Source organism: Cephus cinctus, unplaced genomic scaffold (genome assembly GCF_000341935.2).
Source record: "Cephus cinctus unplaced genomic scaffold, Ccin1 Ccin1_scaffold1303, whole genome shotgun sequence".
Taxonomy (NCBI): Eukaryota; Metazoa; Arthropoda; class Insecta; order Hymenoptera; family Cephidae; genus Cephus; species Cephus cinctus.
This window is the reverse complement of record NW_014333733.1, coordinates 418516-439365: the sequence shown is the minus strand read 5'-3', so window position 1 is coordinate 439365 and position 20850 is coordinate 418516. Positions and strand designations below refer to the sequence as shown.

The window sequence follows — 20850 nt, the reverse complement described above, 5'->3', positions numbered from 1 at the left end:
GGGGGGGGGGGCATCGTCCTGACCTTTGTCAACTCGAAGGATCTCATTTGGGAATGTCGCGTTGTCTTGGGCAACTATTTCCAGGAATAGAAAAGGACACACACACACACACGTGAGGCTCGTCCAGAGCAGCAAGTGCCTGCGACTTGGACTGCGCAAAGCGAATCCTTGATCATCGACGAAAATAACTTTGGGATTGTTCCGTCGCCTTCTCATTAGGGACCTCTGCGCCCACAGGCCTAAAGAGACGATTCGGCAAGCCTCTTAGTGTCTCTTGGCGCTGGCATTGAAAGGACACATTCATCCATATATTCTTTCACGACTGCGACGTGCCAATAATTGGCAGTGGGATCACTCTTTCGTACAGGTGCGAAGAGAACAAGCGCATCTACCGACTATACACGCGATATAACGAAGGAGCACCTAATTGAGGCGTCTTATTGATATCGTGAAAGAAAAGAAAAAAAAAAAAATAATGGCTAAAGACGTATCGGCGTAGTCTTCTCTTGATGTTGCTCTCCGCTTCTTGAAAATTTATGAACCAAGTAGATCGCAGGGCCGAGATAAAGGCGAAACGATAAGAGACGTGTGCGTTATTGCTTGGAAAAAGAATCTTTATACGTTCAACCAGTGATAAAGCTCGTGCGCAAGTATCGGAGGACTTTGTGATGTGAATGACTTAGGATTCGAGTCGTCACAGCGACACATGTAGGTATTGCTGCATTCTTGTTGATTATTATGTCATCCGACGTGCCCTATAGAAGATTTGACTCGCAATCGGAAGATTGCGAAGAGTTAAGGAGGAATGGAAGAGGAAAATGAGGATTTTAAGAGGTCGAATGGCATACGTGAAAACGAGGGCCAGTGGCGCGTTGCCAAGAGTTAGATGCGCGCTAGGAGCGCCAAAAGTGCCAAGAACATCGTAATTTAATTTAATTATCAGGGCCTCATCGATCGCCGAGCGTGCATTAAGGACACGATTTGCGTCCAGGGACTTTGGGGCGTCTAAGTTTAGCCTTCGGCCGGGTCCGTCGTCAAGCTAAGCGACATAACGGCCAACAAGCACAGTTTCCGAGCTCGGTTTGCTCGCATAAAATAAAACAGTGTACTATCGGCGCTCCGTCGGTATGGATAACTCAATCTCGGGATTCGTTGGAAGATAAAGGACCAGAGTGCTGCCGTATACGGGCTAGATGTACTAGATGTACGTGCGGGATAGTCGTCCAGCAGGCTACACAGCTCGAATGAGTACCTAAAGTCTGGTGTTGCGCCGATCATGTGACCTCGTGCTTCCGACAGGCGTTGCCGCCCAACCTCCGGGAATTTGTGTCTCTCCGAGATATTTTCGAAATCGTTTTGTCATCAGCCGATCCTTCCTCGATCAACCTTTTTACTTAATTTACCAATGAGAGGAGCTTCGATGTCGCAGAAAAGATTAAGAAACGACTCACGAGAGTCCTTCCTTCCCTCCCTTCCCTCCCTCACTACCCTGACCACCCTCACCACCCTTACCACCCTTACCACCCTTACCTTCGGCCGCGACCTCACGATGCTCTTGGGCTGAAGACCGAAGACCGCAAAATTGCTCAACCTCCAGACTCTCTTCCTGAGGGAAATTCGCGAAATCAAATTACATAGTTTGTTAATATATAGTTGGACGAAATTGTAATCCGCTCGATCGGGCAGCCGCCAACTTCGACACGAGAGAAGCCGGGTCTCACGCTTTACCTTTTCTCGTCGATGAAAGAGGACACGGATTAATAAAAGATAATAGGCAGAAGTGCAAGAGTATATGGGTGCAATTGAAATCAATCGTATCCTACACGTGACAATGGGGCTACTGTTCTCCGCGCTGATAGGATGCGTCGGCATACTCGAACTTCTTGCCTGTTTGCGAAAGATCAAAGACGATCTCAAGAGCAGCCTCCATCCTCCCGCGGCACCGTGTCTCTCTTATCATGGCTCGAGATACGAAAGATTGAGTTCGCAGAATTCTCTCTGCAGCTGCAGTCACGTTGCTCGCAACGTCCAGCTGTCGCGGGGCGCCATCCGGAAGCTTGAAAATCTTCACGAGTACGGCCTGAGAGTGAAGAGCGAGCTGCGTTCCCTCGACGAAGACTTTGACGATGGGACCCTTTCGGACTGCAGCACCGGCTACGTCCTCGACGACTCCAGACCTGACTCTGCCCTCGGTCTCGAGGACTCCTCTCTCCCACTTCTCCTGGTTTCGCCTCCCGTCGACAAGTACGTCCGAATACCGACGCCCATACCGTTCGCTCTCGGCGAAGACATCTCGAGGTCCAGCTCCCTCTCGAATTCCTCCGTGGAGCGTGGAAGCTCTTTCGAGAACGAATCGGGAAACGAAGCTCCTACGCGGGAATCCTTCGACAAGCTACCGCCAGCAGCGAGCCTGAACTCTCTGAGCTCCTCCTCCTCTCTGTCCTCGCAATGCTCCACGTCCTCTCATTCTCATTCTCATTCTCAGTCCTCTCCGTCAGCTCCGTCAGCTCCGTCAGCTCCGTCTTCGAGGGCCCAACACGGCTATTATGGCTCCACGAATCTTGGGGATCACGTGCAGACGCATTTGTCGGAAGAGAACGAAGAACGAATATGCTATGGAAAAGTCCAGGGTGAGCCATTCTACTGGGAACCGGAAGAACAAGCGTCCCTGCTGATCGAGGGGCGCGCGCGAGTTGCCGAACCGTCCAAGTCTTCGAAATCGTCGAAACAGTCGACAACGATACTGCGAAAGGCTACGCGACTTAAGTCGCGAAACGCCGACGTCAGCAAGTCTGCCGAGAACCTGACGTCAACGAGAAAGTCAAGGCGACAAAGGGAACCGGAAAGACGCAAGTCCGATATTTCCGTGCAGACGGCCAATCGGGACTCCATGCGTGACGAGTCGACGAATACGTCGCCTCCGCTCAGCCCAAGTGTTTCCAGGTCTCATAGCAAAGAGAGCTTCTCGGTCGAGGTGCAAACTAGCTTCGACGATCAGGGCACGAAGGAGCATTATGTGTGCGATGGGGCAATCGCCTCCGGGAGTAAAGGGGATCTGACGTACAGGAAGAAATCGTCCTGGAGATCCTTAAAAGGAGAGCGTCCAAATGGAAAAGCGACGACAGCGCAGGATGACGCCTTGGACGCTGATTGGATGAACGTCGTTTGGATGGGCAACGCGATTCCGTCCTTTGAAGAAACCCAGAGCACGAAACTGCCTCCCAACGTGTCGCGTTTCAGGGAAGCTAATGAGAATGATTACGAGGCGGTGAAAGGCTACGTCGCACATTCGGAAGGCCGACGAGTCGCATGTAAAGACGATGCTCATGAGGAAGAAGACAACGAAAACGAAGGAGAAGTAAGAAACAGGTGGGGAACGTCTCTTAAGAAGGAGGACGGGACGGAGGATGAGTTTCTCGATGCCGACGAGGGTAGCTTTCCTGTATCGAGATCATCGTCGACCGGGAAGTTGAACAATGAGTGCCGTCGACCCGATAGCGAGTTGAACAAAGCATTCTGGGTAATCGAAAGACTTTCTATAGATATCTGTGTGCGCTAATCGTGTCTATCATTTTTCACTAAGAATTTGCAGACGTGTTAGGACCTTTTGGGAATTATGTTATCACTGTTATCAGGCTTGAGGGAGGAATCAGGCTCGAAATAATAATGTGCGAGTAAAAGCGGGCATTGGCTGCTGCACGCGTGGCGGCGGCAAAAGATGCTTGAGACGCTTGAGATCCGTAGATGCGTAGATGCGTAGATGCGTAGAGGCGAGGTTGTGCGCTGCTCGCGTTGGTGCCGTGTGCCATGTGCCGTGTGCCTTGGGCGGTCCAAGTGCTGCTTCGCCCAAAATATCAATCTCTGACTCGTTCGCAATATCACCCTACGCATCCTCGTTTTACATTTTTACAAATTACACGTCTCTCCAAAAAGTAGCGACCTTAATGTTTCTTATTCTTGTGAATTTTTATACAACTGCCAATGCAACGAGCTGCGCTCCCAATTGCCGTGCGACTTTTTAAAAGAGAGATAGCTCTATTCACGTGTTTCTTCGTGATATCGAATTACCACCCTGAGCCAAAATTCTTGGCAATTTCCAGCATGCGAAGTAAACAGGGACGATATTTTTCTCAGTGCACAAACGCAAGCATTAAAGACACGTCGTATGATTGTGAGACACGCCTTGGAATAACTTGCTGGAATTCCAATGTTTCGGAAGCAGAGAGATAGCTGAAGTTCGATTGAACACCGACGCCCAACTGCAGCTGGATGCTCAACTTTCTAACGTTCGTTTTGTTTACTATGAATTTACACGGGATGGACTTGCCTCGCTTCCTCCGGAACGCTCGAACGTTATTGCGACATGTCATTAAGCAAAACGGGTTCGGGTTCCTCGGGTTCGCGTTTTTCGATCCGTTTCTATCCGTCCCGCGTAAATACTTTATTGGTGAGGTGCGAAAAATTCCGAGAGCCTGTCTTCCCCACAACCAATTCTCTATTTCTTAATGCTATTTTTCGAAAGCTCCGTCGACGATTCTTCAGCGAAGCAGGAACCACCTGTTTGGCAACCGGTCAAGCAATCGCAGCATCTAGCATTAGCAGTTTGCGTCACACGGCCTGATGCCTTCCGCCCTCTTCTTTGGTGAAGTGTGAAAAACTTGCGGCTTCTTACACCGCCGCCCAATTTTAAAGCCCAGAGTTTCTCTCTCTCTCTCTCTCTCTCTCTCTCTCTCTCTCTCTCTCTCTCTCTCTATCTCTATCTATCATCTCGTTCTTGCCTCTCGCATAAGCTGAAGGAGTTTACTGCGCGCGGTGACACAAAAATAGAAAGGAAGATCTTAGCATTTTCACATAAGGCTTTCAACTTTCAAACTTTCAAAAGTGTCAAACAATGCATTCCAATGCTCGTGTGTCGCTGATATGTTCCTGCTGATGAGGCCTTCCAAAAAAAAAGGTCTCTTGCCCAGAGAATAAAAGCGAGCCCTCGCAGGACACAGGATCCAAGCGGTTGCCACGTGTCGTCTGTCTCTTTGAGCATATTGAACAGGATGCGCGGGTGTCTATCTAATTCTTCCTTCTGGCGTCCGTACGAGTCGACGGAGGAGACCGAAGGCGAAGAGTATCCGATCGGCGCGAAGCAGGAGGCCTAACCGTGAATGGAACTGAATCACCAAAAATAACTTGGAACGATTAGAATTTGTGCTGCGTGCTGTGTGCTCCGTGCGTTTCGCGAAAGATATCACGAAGGTATAGGCATATAAAAGTTGCACCCGGCACACTGCACTGGTTAGGAAGGAGGGGGCGCGTGTTTCTGGAGTCGTCGGGATGCCGAAAATAGCATCCCGATATGACGCCCAGGGATCCGATCCTAGATTTCAGTCAGTTCGCAAACTCGAAAGGGACGCGGCGGTTCGAAGCTCCTATTTTTTGAGACTTCCTTACGTTCAGTAATTTTCGCATTTTCGCACTTTCGCACTTTCGCACTTTTGCACCCGTAAAATACATTCGCGCGGCAATTTCTCTTATAGTCCAAGACAATGGCGGATGTAGACAGTGTAGTGTACACGACCACCGAACGTAAAGTTCGCAAAGTGAAGAAGACCACCAAACGTAGGGAGAGTCACGACCAGAATGCCGAAGTTACCATCACGGAGGTCGACAGCACCCAGAACAACCACAACGCCATCGAAGAGTATGTGCTGGCTGAAGATAAACCGGCGTCTCTTCTCTTCTCTCTCTCTCTCTCTCTCTCTCTCTCTCTCTCTCTCTCTCCCTCGCCGTCATCCTCATTGTCTCCCGCCCCACCTCGTTCCAACTCTTTATTTTATCCGTCCAATGGTCCAATGGCCTCTCCTCGCTACCCTTTTATACCTTGGGTGCCAACTTTGTGCTTGCGAATAAACGCGTCGACTGGCGAAAATTGAGCAACTCATATTTGAGAATTGTATGTTGATCGATTATCTTCGATGGAGGAGGTCTCCGTCGATCGTTTCCCACCCTCCCCTCTCCTCCCCACACTCTTCTCATACTTGTACATATTTACCTCAATTTCATTCTCAAAACAATAAGGTTTTCATAGACACACCTTTTAATGAGCAAAGCCAAGAATTATGAGAAAATGAAGGAAACGGTTGCATTTAAAATCGACTCTCGAACAATTCCCAATATGTGGCACTCCAGGTATACTCCATCTGTATAGCAGTAGCGAGTCTATCCACTCGATACTCGTCAATTTCACGAAATTACTAAGTTTATTAGAGTCACGAATGTATCGAACGCATACATATACTCAGCCAGCACATACAACATCATTCACTCAAGGTACATATTTCATTAAGAGCGTAAAGAAGGCAAGGACTCAGTGCACTCAGGAGGGAGCGTGACACGTGTTTTTTTTTAGAGAATGCGTGAACCAGAAAACCAGTGCACGACTTGCATAGCGTATATGCACTTGTTGCAGCAAAGAGAAAATTTCATGTTTTTCTGCATCTCCTTTACACTTTATCTGGCTCTCTCTCTCTCTCTCTCTCTCTCTCTCTCTCTCTTTCGATCTATCTAGCTACGCTATACCTTTCTGCCAATGAGCAAGCCCAAGTCAGTGTTCCAATTAGTCTGGCTGACGATGTCGCGTATTTCTGTTTCAGTTGATTTTCAGCGGAGAATACACGAAGGCAATGAACAAGGACTGGCACAGTGGACACTTTTGCTGTTGGCAATGCGACGAGTCGCTAACTGGTCAACGCTACGTCCTCAGAGATGAACATCCATATTGCATCAAGTGTTACGAGAGTGTCTTCGCGAATGCATGCGAGGAGTGCAATAAGATCATCGGCATTGATTCGAAAGTGAGTAACAAGTGAACCTACGACGATTTTAAGCAACAGCTTGTAGGATAAAAGTTCAAGTTGGCCAAGTCAGCCAAGTCGGTCACTTCTAAAAATAGCCCGACCATATTAGCGGGGCCTTCGTAACAGCCTCTTGAACCGTATTCGCGGATTCGCGGATTCGCGGATTCGCGGATTCGCGGATTCGCGGATTCACGTCCTATCATTAACGATTTACGCACTTTGCTACGCTGGTTCATGAGTTCCCGCGCTCTTGGCACGCTTCTAGATTCTCTCCATTACGTTCGTCTAAATGCATTCTCGTATCTTTAACGTCGATCTTAACTTAAGGTCGATCCCTTGAGAGCGATCGACTATTATGGAAAGAAACTAAAATTCGACGCTTCTTTTATTTAGGATCTCTCGTACAAGGATAAGCACTGGCACGAGGCTTGCTTCCTCTGTAACAAGTGCAGAGTCTCCCTGGTGGACAAGCAATTCGGAAGTAAGCTCGACAAGATCTACTGCGGCAACTGTTACGACGCTCAGTTTGCCAGCCGCTGCGACGGCTGCGGCGAAATCTTTCGTGCTGGTAGGTTCCAAACTCTAAACTTTTCATTAAAGAGTATAAATACGAAGTTGCACCTAGGATTGTACAACTGTGATAAGGACGAACCTATGATAAGGATGTGGCCAGGTGACGGACTTTATTTTTACAAGCGGAGCTGACTATAGATATCTCTAAGATGTATTTTTACACGAACGTTTTCGACTAAGCCCTAATCGCGCGATAGTATGAAAGCGAGAGGGTATTAGAGTATACGAAAAGGAGGCCGCGTCGGGTAGCAGCGATAAATGGATCTCGCTTCGGTCGCCTCTTGTTAAGGTAAGCGAGTCAAGGTCGCGATGCCAGACACTCGACAATTACCGCCCACTCTCTGATTCCAAGTCGGATTGCAGCTTTTCGAGAATTGGCATTTGCTTTGGTGCCATTTCAAAGTCGCACGATTCTCTGGTCCTTCAGCCCAGAATTTAAAAAAATAAACATTAAACTGCAAGCTTTCATTTATTAGCGCTGCTCTTAAGCTATTCTAAGGGTGCACGTGTTACCCGAGTGATGACGTCAGAAGGGAGAAAAGCTTTACAACCATCTTTCCCCTTCGATTTCCATTGATGCGTCAAAGTATTCGATCAGCCGCTTCGACATATGGGAAAGAAGCCGGATCACCTTGATTCGAAATTCACAAAAGCCTTGCTTTCGAGATTGCCACTCACGAAGAGTCAGTTCTTTTAATAACCATTAATAACCATTAATAACCTTAAAATGACCATTGGGCCTTCACTGTATCTGCCTGATTTCCCAAGATTTTTTTTTATTTTTATTTTTGGACACTCTGTACACCTAAACGAAGATGACCTTGGTTCCCGAGCACGTAAGGAGGGTGGCTCAGCTAATATCTTGAGGAACAATGGAAAACGAAGGAGATTGATTTTTGTTAAGTTTTTCTCCCCTCCGACGTCATCACTCCATCTACGTGTGCGCTCGCACATAGAGTCGCTGAACACAGCCTTAAAAGCAGAACCGAAGGTAGAAAAATGAAATAGAAAGAATTATTATAGAACATTGAAGCGCGTAGAATGACAGTCACGTAAGAAATTTCGTTTGTTCATTCAAAGTACAAATTCGAATCCAAACAAGTGGAATAAAATGAAAGCATCGCCGTCCACGAATTGAACATTCACTTGGCGACACTATAGGCCTACACTTCGCACCTGTCCATCCATACAGAAGCGACGAGGTGTGCGTGTTGCTCGCGCACGTTACGAGAAAGAGAGAGAGAGAGAGAGAGAGAGAGAGAGAGAGAGAGAGAGAGAGAGAGACAACTAGGGATAGCGTGAGAAATTAATTAAATATAGGCTGACAATTACGTACATGCCGGTTCCGAGTTTTTAATCCACGCGCAAAAGATTTGTGAATCCCAAGGGGAAGTGAGGCAGTCCAGTCTACTTCATTAAGGTCAATCGCATAATGGGTGCTGAACGTCGAGCGCTGGAAGATGGAAGATGAAAGATGAAAGATGAAAGATGAAAGATAGAAGATGGTAGGGGGCACGGGGCACGGGGCACGGGGCACGGGGCAGGATGGCCCACGCGTTATGCGTCCATCGCCCACGTTTTCGATAGCTCAGCGGCTTACCTCAGCTACCAGATTTCTCATCCGAGCGTGACGTGTACTACATGTGTACTCGGAACAATAAGAAGAATAACGGCAGCTCGGCCCGCAAATTTACAGAATACTTGGGAGCGCACTCCGCGCCTAGACTTACACCCTTTCCTAGCCATTTTAATTTCCCTCTTTGTAAAATGGCCACTTTTCCGTTTCGCCATGACTCAGTAACTTTCTCAAAGTGTGCTTACTTCGTATGTCGTTTACGGAAAAAGCAGAAGCTGGAGGATTAACATGTCGCTGCGTGTGCCTCACGCGAGGTTAAGCTAGATCGGAGGAAACTTTTGGCCGTCCCGAAGAGTCATACTCAATAAAGAGCCTACGCTAACAAGTTGTAAGACGGGAACATTTAACGAAATTAATTTCTTGCAGCCCGAGATGTGGGTCATGCGGTTTAACTGCGAAGGTCATAGATCCAAGATTGCGGGGATGGATTTAGCACTCTCCCTAGCCTGAAGGATCACTGTCTTCCATGGTAGACTTTCACTGCGTCTCGATCGGCGGCAGGAAATAGGCCAGCGATTTTTTATTTTCGAGTCTCGATCCCCGATTCGGGAGATTTCGCCGAAATTTGTCTGCAGTCAGGTGAAAATTGTCCCTCCGGAGATGAGGAGGAGTAGGAGGAGAGAGAGAGAGAGAGAGAGAGAGAGAGAGAGAGAATGCTTCTTCTTCCGGTGACACAATGACAGTTCCTATGACTATAGAGCAAGCAAGCGACTTATCACCATATAATATTGTATGTTATATTGCGCCTGCTCGCTGCTCGTTCCTCGTTGCTGTTCAGTTGAACATTGAGGCTCAGTAGCTCGGAAGCCTTCGTGCCAATCGCGTCTGGCACCGATACCGATTCCCTTTATACTTTTGCGTTCGATTCTTTCTTAAACTCAACAGACTATTCGCTTCTGATCGATTGTCAAACTGACACGTGGTAAAGGATCCCTCGACGCATCAACGAGCCTTTTAATTGTTCGATCATTGCCACTTGAACGTAGATCTAGGCGGATCCCTCTGGAAGGGCGCAACATTTTTCATAGTTTCGTGAGAATCTTATTTGCTAATCTTTTCAAATAAAGCGTCCATCTTTGCAGCTGCATTGCCGTTCGCCCTGTAGACTCGAAGAGCGCTAATTTCAATTGACTTTCCTTGAGAGACACCGGAGCCAGCGCAGGAGAGACAGCGCAACTTAACAAACTAACAAGTACGCGAGAAGTTTATCATCGGTGTTTATCCTCATTTTATCGGGCAGATATAGATGCTACCTTTAATCTTGACGTTGGCCAATTAATATAGTCCGTTCGCTTATCGCGAATATTGAGCACACGGCAGCTCGATCGATTGGGTTTGGTCGTTTGGTCGTTTGGTCGTTTGGTCGTTTGGTCGTTCGGGTTTTACTGAGGTTACTTGATTATCGCTTGAGACGCAACCTGGACGCGTTTTAAAGAGTTTCGAGCTCGCAATAAACTGGCAGCGCGATTGTCTGCTGCGAGATACAGTGGTAGATACAGTGGCAAGTGACGTGTTCTTGAAGAATATACGCTCGGTTGATCGTTCATTGGTCGCAGAATATATACGTCGCAGTACGGGAAATGTAAACCGATTCTATCCTGATATGTGACGAGCGCCGCGCGTTCGATGCGCCACTCGCCAAGTGAAAAACAGTGCGGATCAAAGTCAATCGGAATCTCCCGTCACTTTGATAACCCGACTTTTGAGAGGCGCGACCGTCACTTCGGTCTTCGAGGTGCTTGAAGGCGACCTTCCAGCCTTCCTTTCCTCCGGATTTCCTCCGGATTTCATTCAGATTTCATTCAGATTTCATTCTCCTAATTTGACAGTTTTCATTCAAGTGGCAAACCGCGATCGATTAATCAAAATGCTCCGGTGTACTTAGTTTATGCGTTTTAACATAAAGTGGTGTGTTGAACGACGGCAGCGAGAATCGGATTGGACATTGTTTGTCGTGCCAATTGTGACGAACCTTTGAACTTCTATTCTCGAATAGAAGGACCGCCTGTCGCCACACACATTAAATTCAGTTTCGATCGTAAAAGATGGCGACGGACGCTCTGAGCGATCGGTTGGCAAACCGGCTGAATCTTCAGACGAAGACTGTCGGCGAGGAGAGGATCAAAAGAGCTAAAGAGAAGGACGAGGACGTCGCGATATTCAGTATGTTTCCAATGGAGGGCGATTCGAAGTTTCGATGTTGCCTCGGCAAAGAGTGCTTATTGGGCGATCCGAAAATGGCTGAACCAGGTGAATCGATGGTGCATCTGTTCTTATTTTTATCCTCCCCCCGTCCCCAACATCTCCATCCTTATTGCCTCAAGATCAGACGTGCGCGCAGCCATCCAGATCTGGGCCGAGATAGAGCGCGAAACCACTAACCTACTGACTCCGGATGAGCGCATTCGTCCTGATGCATTGACAGAGTCACGTATCCTTATGTGGATAGGATCGTTACCATTTGCGAGTATAGCGAGTATACCGAGCATAGCGAGCATAGCGACCCGTAAGCTCCCTAAGCTCGCTAAGCTCGCTAAGCTCGCTAAACTCGCCAACCGCGTGACGGCCTGTCAGTGGCGTCAATCTCCTCGTCACACCATCCTTCGATATTAATATTCTCCAATGTCTTGAAGTATAAATGATTTGGCCTAATGGCCACGCGAATCACGAACGTTCACGTAGGTCAAGACGCACATTACTTGAAGTTTTCTTGTATATTTAGATGTGACTCATGTCGACTCCAGCGGCGTAAACTTTCATGGCTGCAGGCCATTCCGCGCGCCACTGCACGCCGGTTGCCGATTTCACGTTCCATCGACAGCCGCGACCATCTATGCCTCTTCGCATTTATCCATCGCATCCATCGTGGCACGGCTATCCGTCAATATTCCGCTTATTCTCGAGATTCGTAGGATCGATCCATCGATCGATCGATCGATCGATCGTTACTCGAGTCGCGTCAGTCTTAAGTTATACATGTATACAGCATGCGAGTCATTTTTTTTGCCGCAATACATTAAGTTATTGCTACACCGAGACCTTGGCCCATCCAACAGTTTATACATATACGGAGGTAGCTTGGACCTCGTGACGTCACTCCGTCTCTCTTGAGTCACACGAGCGGGCGTAAGAACCATCTGCGTGCGCGAGAAAGAGACGCTTGCCGATAAAAATCCCTACGAAAAGAACAACAACTAACAGATAGTCTCCTCATTCCTGATCCTTCTCCTTCTCCTTCTCCGTCGTTTCGTAGCAACTTTTAAGCCGATCTTTTCATTAGATCATCCTTCGGAATGGCGAGTGCGCAGTCATGCACCAAAATAGCCAGTGACATAACCGAAAGTAATCATAAGGCAATTCCCCAAAGAGGGGCTCACCGCTTTCGCATAGTCAGACGTAACCAGTCAGTCTTAAGAGTTTCTAGGCAAATTTTCCTTACCGGCTTATTAATTGTACTTTCGGGCCATCAGCTGCTCAAAGCTGCTCACACTTGAATTTCCCACGAGTTCCCAGAGTTAGTTCCGAGCGTGCGCAGAGTAACACACGGCGGTGCTCTTCGCTATTTCGGCCACCCGCTTTCAGTCGGCCGCGTCCACCTAGTGCACGTAGTCCGCGAGATCATCAATTTACTTTACTATCTCGTGCTAAATAGTCGTGCGTCCTGCTGATCGGACTTTGCGAACGCACATCTAATCGCCTTCTCGGCGCATGACGTATTCGATTAGCATAACCCGTTAATGGAGAGCGACGTCCCACGTTTCAGCTGCTCCTAACATGGGAATTTCTTAGAATTTCATGACAATGCCAAATCGTCGAGCCATGCAATATCTAATATTTCACATACTTCTTTTCTAGATGCGTTTGATGCGGATCCAAAAAAAAAAATTTCACATTTATTTATGGTCGCAAAGTGAATTTTTACAAAACGGTTTTATACGCTTAAATGTTAGAGTATTAAAATATAGACGTTTTGATGCCGCATTGCGGATTCTACCCATGAATCATCGCCTCATCCAGTTGCGCGAATCACGAATTTTCAGCCAGTACCGAATGGTACGAGACTCGCTCCTTTTCTAGAAGCAATGGCCTAGGCTGGAAGGAGAGGAAGACAAGGATGCGATCGATTTGCTTTCGAATGACAATACTTATCTTTAGAAAAGTTTGGCAAAAGTTGTAAGAAGAGCCCATATTGTGGGTATTGCATGGGCTAAATTATACTAAATGTTAAAGGAAGACGCAAGAGGAAGTTAAGGAATCAGAAGCACTGGAATGTGTCTTTATTTGTCGGCAGGTACCAAGAAGATGGAGTACAAGACGAGACAGTGGCACGAGAAGTGCTTCTGCTGTGTCGTTTGCAAGAATCCCATCGGAACGAAGAGCTTCATTCCGCGCGAACAGGAAATTTATTGCGCCGGATGTTACGAAGACAAGTTCGCAACCCGCTGCGTCAAGTGCAATAAGGTAGGAAGGAGCGACGTGGAGGTTGCTCATGTTGCTCCGACATAACGAGCAGTTGGACCATGAGCCATCTTTATATTTCCAGATCATCACCAGTGGCGGCGTCACTTACAAAAACGAGCCCTGGCACAGAGATTGCTTCACCTGCAGCAACTGCAGCACCTCCTTGGCTGGTCAACGATTTACCTCTCGCGACGAGAAGCCCTACTGCGCCGACTGCTTCGGGGAGCTCTTCGCCAAGAGGTGCACCGCCTGCACCAAGCCGATCACCGGTGGGTCTTCCCTTTTGCATCTAATCGACTCTACACTCTACACTCTACACTCCCAAAGACTCACGTTACCCCTTACGTTACAATTGACTTTCGAGTCAATTTTCTGGCAGGATTCTAAAACTGAAGATTTACGATGCTCTAGGTATTGGCGGCACGCGATTCATATCCTTCGAGGATAGACACTGGCACAATGATTGCTTTATCTGCGCCGGATGCAGGACTTCCTTGGTTGGTCGTGGCTTCATTACGGACGGCGATGACATCATTTGTCCCGAGTGCGCTAAGCAGAAGCTCATGTAAGAAGAAGGAAGGATGGAAGGATGGAAGGATCAGAGGTACTTGGCTGGAGCAATGCAGCCTCAAGCCCAGGATCACCACGTATCCTCGCTACCGTTTTGTGCCCTTTGAGATACGCCTTTGTCACCGCCAACCCTCGTCCTCCTCCTCGTCCCTCTTCAGTCGACTACTTAAACGAAGGACACCATCATTCACATCAGACCTACGAAAATTGCGAGGAGACACGCTTACCTGCATCCAAGTGTTGTAACGAAAATTTTAATTCTTCTTTAATCTCATATTAGATCGAACGCCGATCTGTATCCGAGCAGCTTTCTAGGAGTTACTTGCAATTTAACAATCAACGGCAGAGTCTACGGTATAAAGTGTAACTGTCACTTGTATTGCAATTAGTTATTATCTGTGCGACATTACGAATTCTAACAAATAATAATGTGATTCATCGCCTGTCGGGTGCGATACTCCTCAAAGTCTCGTCGTAAAGCGTCAGAGTCGATCGAAACAACACGAATGCCTTATAGATCATACCTCAAGAATCAATAACTCGGCACTGACCGTTTCGCGAGAATATTCGTTGCGACAGCGCGTTGTGACGTTAGTCGGTACGCGAATAAAATGTGTTGGCTTTTTTTTTTTTTTTTTTTTGATAGTTTGAAGACACTGAATTAAGCGACTAGCAAGGTACACGTGGTTCTTCATAAAATTTATGTTACAAACTACGCATGCGCATTGGTTCGCACTGAAATATATTGTATTTGTCTCTTTTTTAACATATATTTTAGTAATTTGACGAACTACCGCGTGTAAATAGCTAAGGCTTTCCTTGCTTTCCATCTGTCAAAAAGAAAAACAAATTTTACCCATGGATTGACTATGGTATATATTTAAACAAAGTTCTATATGCATATATTTTATTTAACTGATTCTCTCTCTCTCTCTCTCTCTCCTTCTCTTTCTCTGTTTTATTCTCTCTCTCACTCGCATCTTGCCCTCTCGATCTGTTTCTTATGTTCTTCTCTCTATTGGTCTGTAATCAGTAAAGTACATGTACCGGCGTCAATTATGGGATAACTCATTCAGAGATGCGGTATTGGCATGGTCTTGTACCTACCAACTGTCGATCGTGCGATTCGACGGGATCTTCTAGAATTGCCGCTATTTATAGAAGAGTAATAGAGTCATCTTCATAGTCGCTCGCACGAATCATGATTTACACTCTTTTTTTTTAACATATATTTACGCACACGTACATACACACACATGAAACCATACATGAGCACACGCGGACTTACACTTACACTTACACTTACACTTACACTTACACTTACACCTACACCTACACCTACACCTACACACCAACACTCGCACTCGCACTTGCACTTACACACTTACACTTACCCACGCGAGCATTCGCCGCGCGCCCAAATAACACGCATAAGAGACGCTACACAAACACAAAACATAGGGGACAAAAAGAGTGCATACGACAAACTATCTGTGGCCTTATTCACACAAATCACACGAGACACGTGATTAATTAATGATATAAGACATGATGTTATCCAATGCGCTAAAAATGAAAAATATATAACGCAATTAGGAAAAAAAAAAAGAAGCAATTAATATGAAGAAACCTTAATATTATCGTGACCAATAAATTACATCCGCTTTATATTCTTACAAACACTTACATACTAATCGTTTTAAATAGTACACGATATATTGAACACATTCTGTATTGAATCTATCTTGTTATTATATATTGTACAATTGATAAAGGAATAAATGTAATTATTTACAACGAATGTTGTGTTTGAAGTTGGTATAAATATTGTGACGTGATTTTTCGATTGACAGTCCCAAGGCGGCTCCGGCTACCGATACGGATAACGTTCTCGATTTCTTGTTCCCTTCCGGTCGCCACCCTGCTCAGAAGCTGCGCTCTCGGGTTGATTTGTATAGTTATGCCAATGCAATGTATAAGGATCTCGACCAATCAGAATTATTAGTTCTCAAATTTGACTATTTTGTCAAAGCAGTCTGTCTCGGGACACCGACCGAGGTGTCACGTGCTACCTCGCGCTCCCGTGCTATCTGTTTATAGTTTTTCTAGCCGTGTTTTCTATACGGTGTAGCAAGTTCTCGTTCGTCTAGTTCTCGCGTTGCTCTCGCGATATCCAGGCAATTCTATGAATTTCCTGTGAGTGTTCCGGAGGTGCAGTGCTGTGCCTTAGTGCAGTGCCCACCCGAGTGTCTTTTGGATGCAGTTCTCGGCCTCCACGGATCAGCTGCACCAGCTCCGGTGAGTACTCCCAATTTATTAATTGGTGAAGGGATTTCTATTTGACAGTTCAGATTCGTTCTGTTACGTTCTCGATTCGCCGCTCTCTGTCTCTCGCACTATTTGCCTGACTCTTACTCCGACCCTCTCGAGCTCAACCTAGCAGCATGAGCGGCCACGCATTTCCGTTCGTGCATCCAGTTGCGTTTGCTGATTTTACGCGACCCCAAAAATCAAGAGGATCCGTTAAGTTATCGTCTCTTCTGATAGGTTCCGTTAGAGCTCTCATTTTGGCGGAGTTGAGCCTTGCGGATGCATGAGCGAAGGATGGACGGCCGAAGGTAACGTAGGTCGGTTCTCGAAGATAGTTCTTTCTCGGATGTTTTGCTATCGGTGTCGAGTTAAGGAAAAGAATTACGTTACAATATTTAAAAGGCAGCTGCAGCTGCATCTTCCAGAAGAATATACTTACATTTTCATCCATTGTTCCCAAGTATCGAACAGGCGATTTTACGAGGGGACATCCGCCGGGTCGCATAGTGTTTTATACTTGATCGTAATCTCGCCTCTCACGCTGCACTATCATACACTATTGGAAAATGGAAGGAGCTTCGACCTCGAGAGCCCAACTTCCATGAAGCTCCACTTCCTCCACATAGGATTTCATCCGATTTTACCGATGTTGCCACGTGCCTTCTTCGCCACCGGTCCTCTACTTTATCACGATTCATCCTCCCGAAAGATGGACTTTGGCAGCCCTACTTGACGGAGGCTGGAGATAGTATTCTACGGACAATTGTATCGGGAAAAATTAGAACCCGAACGTGTGAAAATTCCGAAAAATCAGAACCTATACAAGCACGAAAGAGGTGATCGGAGATGAATGGACGGATTCCATCCATTACTGACCGTTAAAAACTCATAAAATTGATTCGCACTATTAGTCAATCAGGGTTAATAATATTCCTAATTAATAATATGCTGATGCCGAAACTTAATAAATATTGTTTTATTCAATAGAAATCATGTGTTGTATTATATACATCAGTGTCTAACAGTGCAAATACAAACAGAAACGACAGACGTCAAATGCCATTCTTCGTGATTGATCGTGAGATTCAAATACTCGTGATAAAAGGGGAAAGCTTATTATTAATTATTTATATAATTTCGATGTACGTATGTCTTGAATGATAAAGGTAGGTAGAAATGGAAGAGTTTAACAATTTTAAACGTTAGATATTTAAGTATGAACCTCGAAAAAGGGTTGTGCTATGATAAGATAGTGTATAAATAATAAGCAGCGTACGAATTTAAAGCGATAAAGAAGAATGACGAATGGCAGTGAGCGCGGCTTGCTGTATCTAGAGGGAAACGAAGAGGAGCAACCGCGAGAGGCTGGGGACGAAGCAGCCTGAAACAAGGTTCATATTAACGGTGCGCATTCATTCTATAGCTCGCTCTTCGCCGATAGAAGGTATCTTGCCCTTGGACGGCAGCGTCTTAACGCCGATTCTAGTCTCATCGTAAGTTGTATCAGCAGCAACTCGATCGCCATATTTATTATGAATGTATAACAGTATTAAGCGGGTGCGACTGTGTCGACGAACTCGAAATAGTCTTCTTTCCAAGCACGTTCCTTTCGGGACTCGGACTGGGACTAGAACTGGGACTTGGCGATGAACTCGGTGATCTTGAATTACTCGAACTTCTCCTATCACGACGTCTCTGCTCAATAAGGTTCTTCTGCGACCACAATGGGCCTCGCACTACCTTCAAGATTGTCTCGAGCTCGTAGGCCTCGTCCTTCAATCTGTTATAACGGTCGACGTCCAGACCGACTTTTTTTGCCTTCTTATGTAGAACGAGGAGATGACGCCTATCAAGGACGTCTGGCAGCATGTACTCCTAAAAGTGAAGACGATCGAATGGGTTTAGTTAAGTGTCTCGCTACGGGACGGTAAACGCCGCTGCGATTTATTAAAAGTTCCCACCTGTCTCGTTAGAAGAAAGTAAATGTAGCAACCCATGGCTGTGCCATAAGTCACGAAGTATGTGACGGGCTCCATGATGTCCCAGGAATATTCCCACCAGGTGAGTCTGGCTAAAACACCAAACTGTACGGACATCATGACAAGCCCAGCCCACGTTGACAAATTGGCACGTCTCGCAGCAGTGGTTTCTAGTTCCAAGCGTTTCTGCAAATTCAAAAACATTTTTTCATGACAGACACGATTTTTACTTAAGGCTCATAGACGCGATGCACGAAAAACGGGAAGAGCACTCTAAGAATATGACGATCCTACTGGAACCGATCAACTGACCAATACTATACTTTTTGAACTCACTTGCTCGAGAGGCTCCAACTCGAGCCTAATGTCCTCCAGTTGAGCTATGACTTGTCTCTCGAGTTCTGCGTTATGTTCTCGCACGTGCAAAGATTCGTAAAGCTGTCCTACCAAGGTCTGCACGTCCGACAACTTTTCCATATCCTCCTGAAAATGATAGAAAACCTGACGTAGCAATGTTCAAGAAAATCGTCACGGAAAATAGGGTACATTTCGCAAGACGTGAAAAGAAATGGTAGACGTAGCATAGTGTAGCACGTGTAGCACGTGATGTCTCACGAGGAATTCTAATTGATGATATATTGCGAAGTTGAGTTAAGCGAGCGACGAGCAAAGTTAAAAGTCAAGCAGAAAGGGCAGATAAAGCTGTTGGCTGTTCTTAACTCGCAGTTGGTTCTTACCATAGAGCGCGATGAATGCTGGGGCGGCGTGACCGTATAAACGTTGTCGTTGATAATCAGTTTAAAGTCGTCCTCGATCAAGGACTCTATCGTGTTACTTGCGGCTATTCTCAGTCCATCTGGATATTGAGCGATAATGTCCAACTTGAGTTGATAATGTTGAGATAATATAATATTTAGCGTTAAGCTTATTTGCGAGAAATCGATTCCAAAAGGCCGTAAATCGCCGGACACGTTGGTCTCACGAAGCACGTACTGCGCAAGTCGAAGAAATCCTGAGTCTTCTGTTCTCACCTAGGGTAGTTACCGTTGCTCGATCGATTCCTCGATCTTCTTGCTTCAGCATGGCCATGAAGTCCCCAACCGTGTGCGTAATTGGCTTCAGGGTGAAGATACATCTTTCTCTTCGAGAGGGCAACGGCACGGTAATCCTCGGGAGACCCTTGTGATAAGCCAGACTCACCTCTGAAAGATAAGGTACAATGCTTGACACATATGTAGCTCCGGAATTCGCACATTAAATTGAGATATTCAGTAGGCTTGGTTGTAATTGACTCTGACAATGAGATTTCCCGTTTAATAATGACATTGCGAATAGATTTGGACTTATTGTCAAAGTGTTCCGAGTGATGGTGGCGATGGTGGCGATGGTGGCGATTATAGTGTCGGAGGGAAAAACCATCAAGGCTCCCGTGAGAATGCTCGCGTGATGCAGCCGTAATCGAGAGCTAGGCCACAACCTGGTTAGCAGACATTGATATGAAGTAGGTATCAGAGTGTGGAGAGCAGATGGGAAGAGTAGTGGCTCGAACTGGCCGAAGATGAGAATGGAATGGCTGAGAATGTACAAAGCTGAAGCTCGTATGAACGTTAAGCAGGTCGGAACCGAGTAACAAGCTGAGAGTCAAGTCTTAGCTCGGATATAGTTAAAATAATGCGACCGTTTTTAAGGATAAAAGCAAAAATGTAAAAGAGAGTGAAACTACAGGACAAAGTAATGGGGAGGAGGTGAGGGGATTACAGGAATCATATGTCGTTCATCAGCATTAGAATTATAGACATTCGGTGCGAATAAAGCGGAGCGCCTATTTCGTTACTGATTTGCGCAATTCGTTAATCAGCTAATTTCCTCTGCGAAAATGACATTAGCCACGCGGGAGTCTCGGCCGACTTTTAAACACAATCGCTCATGTCTTCAACAATTCGAAAGTCGGCGGAAACGCGGTCGCGTGTGCCACGAATGCCAGCCACGCAATCCTCAGGTTTCCGGGCCTCGCCACCTCGTAGGAGTCGCCAATGGCAGCGAATCTTTCAATCTCGAGCGGCACAATTCTTTTAATGAAACGGCAACATCCGACAATTGGCTAGCCGTTATGTTCGCGTTAAACACGCTTGCACCTTATTCTCGGCAAGACCTGCATGGAAGGGATGGAAAGGAAGTCCTCTCGAGCGGAAACTCTCTTAGAAGAATTCAGATGTCAGTAGACAGTGGGATCTCGTTCGGTTAATAACACACTTATCGATGGTGTCTACAGAATTAACTGAACGCGTGCGCGCATCTACGACTTTTGTGCGGAAATCTGGCTCATCTAGTGCGTCGTGTCTACACGTTTGATCCTTATTTTCGGGAAAAGAGGAAAAAATAAAGCGAATAGTTCCCAGAACTCTTCTCGCTCTTGCGTTCCACATTATATTACACCATCGGCGGTCATTGTTAACGAAGAGGACACCCCCCC

General features: G+C 46.4%; 2 protein-coding genes across 18 annotated transcripts in view; one reads left to right on the top strand and one right to left on the bottom strand.

The window, feature by feature from the left end:
- Positions 1-15889, top strand: part of LOC107272848 (four and a half LIM domains protein 2) — a 45127-nt gene extending 29238 nt beyond the window's left edge. For 10 of the 16 annotated variants that reach the window (XM_025090153.1, XM_025090158.1, XM_025090154.1 and 7 more), the window contains 5 exons: positions 6645-6845; positions 7242-7416; positions 13349-13518; positions 13601-13787; positions 13930-15889. In XM_025090153.1, coding sequence (XP_024945921.1) covers positions 6645-6845; positions 7242-7416; positions 13349-13518; positions 13601-13787; positions 13930-14087 — 891 coding nt within the window. In that variant the 3' untranslated portion in view covers positions 14088-15889. Of the gene's footprint in view, positions 1-1089; positions 3521-5542; positions 5693-5805; positions 6322-6644; positions 6846-7241; positions 7417-9846; positions 9980-10309; positions 11308-13348; positions 13519-13600; positions 13788-13929 lie in introns of those variants that run through there. The other 6 variants (XM_015750413.2, XM_015750417.1, XM_015750418.2 and 3 more) reach the window with 6 other exon arrangements.
- A 1469-nt stretch (positions 15890-17358) lies between these two features.
- LOC107272855 (calcium uniporter protein, mitochondrial) overlaps positions 17359-20850 on the bottom strand; it is a 14792-nt gene continuing 11300 nt past the window's right edge. For both annotated transcript variants that reach the window (XM_015750446.2, XM_025090163.1), the window contains exons 3-7: positions 19409-19579; positions 19115-19233; positions 18714-18860; positions 18360-18563; positions 17359-18273 (exon numbers count right to left, since the gene is read on the bottom strand). In XM_015750446.2, coding sequence (XP_015605932.1) covers positions 17929-18273; positions 18360-18563; positions 18714-18860; positions 19115-19233; positions 19409-19579 — 986 coding nt within the window. In that variant the 3' untranslated portion in view covers positions 17359-17928. The remainder of the gene's footprint in view (positions 18274-18359; positions 18564-18713; positions 18861-19114; positions 19234-19408; positions 19580-20850) is intronic.